The sequence below is a fragment of the Sceloporus undulatus genome, chromosome 3 (assembly GCF_019175285.1).
Source record: "Sceloporus undulatus isolate JIND9_A2432 ecotype Alabama chromosome 3, SceUnd_v1.1, whole genome shotgun sequence".
In the NCBI taxonomy this organism is placed as follows: domain Eukaryota; kingdom Metazoa; phylum Chordata; class Lepidosauria; order Squamata; family Phrynosomatidae; genus Sceloporus; species Sceloporus undulatus.
The window spans coordinates 36,256,687-36,261,407 of NC_056524.1; the positions used below are offsets into that span (position 1 = coordinate 36,256,687).

Here is a 4,721-nt window from a genome sequence, read left to right on the forward strand (position 1 = left end):
ATTCTTGAATAGGAACGAAAGCGGATCATTTACAGCGAATCAGTTGGTACATGAGAACGAAGGGAAAAAAGCGATTTGGAATGCGGGATAACACCCTTGTTATTTTGAATCGGTTTTACCGAAACCGGTGTATTTTAAATCGTTGTAAATCGTAAGTGAGAACACCCCCAAACAAGATCAAAATGTGATCAAGACAGCAAAAACCCTTAATGAGGAAGTACACACAAGCTAGAAGTGCAGTAGTTTATTTTTTCCTGAACCAACTAGGAAGGGCAAGACACCACCCCCTCTCCTCTCCATTGAGTTAATTGAGTAGAACTACTTTTGCATGTTGAACTCACTTTGCAGCAAGTGAAGTAAGCTGAAGACAGAGGAGGAAAATGGGAGGAGAAAGAAACTACAGAGTCCAATTCTCCATCACTAAAATGATGTAAAACAGTTTTGATCATCTCCACATGGGGTTGAAAATATTTAAATTGCTCCTTTTATATGCTATTCACTCCATAACATGCTTTTTGTTTTGGTTATGTGGAGGAAGAAGAAAATAGTAGGGCCATTGCATAGAGAAGATGGCAAAATGCTAACAGGAGACAGAGAAAGGCAGAACTATTCAACACTTTCTTTGCCTCACTCTTCTCACAAAAGGAAAAGGGTGCTCAATCTGAGGAAAATGGAGCAGATGACACACCAGGGAAAATGCAGCACAGAATAAATAGAGATTCATCTAAATCAGTGCTCCCCAAATTTTGTTGAGCTACCACCCTTTTCCTTTTGGGCAGTAATCCTATGGGTCCCAATAAGACTCCAGCACATATTTTTTGATATTATGCTGGCCACATGACCATGGGATCGTCTTATGACAATGCTGGCTCTTTGGCTTAGTAACGGAGATAAGCACTGCCTCCTACAGTCATACATGACTAGACAATCTTGTCAAGGAAAAACCTTTACCTTTTCTGCTGCAAATTCAAATCACCCAATCTTGGTTGCTGCTCCCTTTGCATCCAGCCACCTTGGAGCAGCTACCAAGCAGCTGGCTGAGCAGGACCAAAAAGCTCGTTTAGTAGGCCTTTGACAAGGTTCCCCATGACATTCTTGCAAACAAGCTTGTAAAATGTGGGCTAGACTGTTACATGGATTTGTAACTGGTTGACTGGCCAAACCCAAAGGGTGCTCAACAATGGCTCCTTTTCATCCTGGAGAGAAGTGACCAATGAGGGTCCCACGGGTTCTGTCCTGGGCCCAGTGCTATTCAACATCTTTATCAATGACTTGGATGAAAGAATAGAGAGCATGCTTATCAAATTTGCAGTTGACACCAAATTAGGAGCAGCAGCTAATACCCCAGAGGAGAGGGTTAAAATTCAAAATGACCTGAATAGATTAGAAATTTGGGCCAAAATTAATAAAATGAATTTCAACAGGGAGAAATATAAGGTACTGCACTTAGGCACAGAAAATGAAATGCATAGATATAGGATGGGGCCCATTTGGTATTCAAATCTATTGAGTGCATGGTATTCAGAAAGGTATTAGCCAATTTCAAATCATTTTAGAGCAATTGCTTCAATGTTATTTTACTTTGGTGATTCTTGACATATTTTAAATCTTTATAAGCAACACACACACACCATTCCAAATGGAAGGTCTACATTCTGGACTTTACTAAAGCAGCATGAAGCCCAAGTAAATATACAGAAACAATTTTCAGTTAAGCAATCAACCAACCAATAAAAACTTGGATCTTCCTTTCCAAGACTGAACACCATGTTTCCATAGTACAAGAGCTTTCTGCTCTAAATGTTTAATTCAGGATACTATTAGGCTTCTCTTTCATACAGATAGGAATACGAACACATTATGTGAGATAAAAATGCCAACATAATAAAATAAAATAAATAAATAAAATTAAGTCCACTGTAGAGTTGGGAGTGAATGGAGTATTCATTTCATATGCAACAATTTCAGCAATTCCATCTGCAAACTGACAAAAATCTTAAATGCCTTATTAGCATAATTCTGCTTGGTGGACTCTTTCACAGTTTCTTTTTAAGCAGTTATTGAAATATAGGTTGTGTTGCATGATTTTATTTTTTATAAAATGAAAGAATGAAACAAAATCATATCAAGGTTATTTTTCAATTATGAAACACAGAATCCTATTAGGTGTTCATTCTGTTCTGCTATTATAGGCATTACATCATTGTAATAAAATATTTGGGTAGGGAAATGGTAGCTTGAAAATCAGGCCTACAATATCTAGACATCAGTAATCTTCCTGCAGCATATTAGGGGATTCTCTTACCTGTTTCCCATCCAGTGTGTACAGGCGTTTAACTACTCCTGAATCCAGTTTGATCGCATCAGTAATATCAGTGAGAACCTGTTCAAACGAATGTGCTGTCTTCTTGTTGAGCAGGATCCGGACTGCTTTACGTGGCTTCACACCACTCCTAATGATTGTGACCAGTTTAGGCCGAATGAAATCTTTGTTCTCCTTTGATTCTGAAGGGCTTCCTTTGGCCGCGCCAAGAGAGGCCACTGTGCGGGATGCCGAAGTGGTTTTAACATTCACAGACCAATTAGGATTTACATTCTTCGTGTACTCCAGTTTCTTGAAAGGCTCGATTGAACCACACACGTAGCTCTCTCCTAGGATAAAGAAGTTTCAAATCATTAACTTATATCAGTCCAACGGCATCCTGCTTATAGTATTTCATGTCACTTCCTACAAGCCATTGTCAGTTTTGCTTACAAAATCCTAAAATGATGTTGTAGGCACATTGCTACTTCCTATGTCTTTGATGATGATATAAAAAATGACTAGAAATTTATTTCCCTACAAGATTTTAAAAAATGCAGTTGCAACCACCACATTTTTTAAAAAAAAAATCCATATAAACATAGAGAAAAGTGCAGACACTCCTTGCTATAATGCTATTTAAAAATGAATTCTTGGACTAACTATGTATAGTGTGTGAATATGCTTCTAAATGTAACTAGACTGTAGTCTGACGCTTTTTCATGAGAAGCAACTATTTATTTGCAGGTATACCTCAGTTAATAAAGCCTCTGACAAAGAAGTTCTTTTTTACAGGAGCTTAGCCCAGCCCTCTCCTTTTCTTGATGAAAGGTTTTTCGTAACATTTCCATAGGGAAGATGGTGTCCTGGTAGCAACAGTATGTCTACACTAAACAATGTAATATAGCTTCTCCTACAAAAAATGAGATTCTACCCTAGGTGAAGTCAGTTAAGTGTGCTTATGTATAACAAGCAAGGTAAATAGCAATCTCCAGAATTACTTACTAAGCATGAGTAAAGAGCAAAACATAAAAAAGGGGGGAGGGAGATTAGCCTGCCTCATAGATCTGTACGTTTCATCACCAAAATGGAAATAATAAGACAATACTGTGGACACTATAGTAAAACGTAGGCATTTTGGAAGAAGTTTTCTAATGGTGTCTAGAATTATAGAATCATAGAGTTGGAAGAGACAAGAGCCATCCAGTCCAACCCCCTGCCATGCAGGTAATCTCAATCAAAGCATACCCAACAGATGGCCATCCGGCCTTTGTTTAAAGACCTCCAATGAATGAGACTCCACCACATTCCGAGGGGTGTGTTCCACTGTCAGAAAGTTCCTCCTAATGTTGAGGTGGAATCTCTTTTGCTGTAGCTTTCATCCAGTGTTCCGGGTCCTAGTCTCTGGAGCAGCAGAAAACAAGCATGTTCCCTCCTCAATATGGCATCCCTTCAAATATTTAAACAGGGCTATCATATCACCTCTTAACCTTCTCTTCTCCAGGCTAAACATCCCCAACTCCCTGAGTCTTTCCTCATAGGGCTTGGTTTCCAGACCCTTCACCATTTTAGGTACCCTCCTTTGAACATGCTCCAGTTTCTCAACATCCTTTTTAAATTGTGGTGCCCAGAACTGGACACAATATTGCAGGTGAGGCCTGACCTGAGCAGAATAGAGTGGCACTATTACTTTCCTTGATCTAGACACTATACTTCTACTGATGTGGAGCCTAAAATTTCATTGGCCTTGTTAGCTGCCGCATCGCACTGTTGACTTATGTTCAACTTGTGGTCTACTTGGACTCCTACATCCTTTTCACATGTAGGCTCGTTCAGCCAGGTGTCCCCCATCCTATATCTGTGCATTTCATTTTTCTGCCCTAAGTACAGTACCTTACATTTCTTCATGTTGAAATTCATTTTGTTAGCTTTGGCCCAGCTTTCTAATCTATTAAGGTCATTTTGAATTTTGATCCTGTCCTCTGGGGTATTAGCTACTCCTCCTAGTTTGGTGTCATCTGCAAATGTGATAAGTATGCCCCAAATTCTGTCATCCAGGTCATTGATAAAGATGTTGAATAGCACTGGCCCACAAGATTAAAAATGTTTTTGTTCCTTCCGAGGTCGCTAAAATGAGTACCCAGACTTTTGGCGGCAAATTAGCTTACTTCCTAATTGCTGTTCACCGCTATGATCTTTGGAATAGCGGTATACAAATAAAACATATTATTATTATTATTATTATTATTATTATTATTATTATTTATACAAGATTTACCTGACATTTCATATGCGTGTAATATTAGTTTAAAAATATTAGTTTAAAAATGTGCCAAAACATGTTGAACTGCTCTTTTGGGGGGGGGGGGGGTAGAGGGATGTAGGAACCTATCTCTGTTCTTTCCATGTTATTTCTACC

General features: G+C 38.8%; 1 protein-coding gene across 1 annotated transcript in view; it reads right to left on the minus strand.

Annotated features, from left to right (window-relative positions):
- The window catches only part of DCLK1 (doublecortin like kinase 1), a 340,507-nt gene that overhangs the window by 262,554 nt on the left and 73,232 nt on the right, over positions 1–4,721 (minus strand). The window contains exon 3 of the mRNA XM_042457105.1: positions 2,306–2,652. Within this exon, the coding sequence (XP_042313039.1) occupies positions 2,306–2,652 (347 nt within the window). The remainder of the gene's footprint in view (positions 1–2,305; positions 2,653–4,721) is intronic.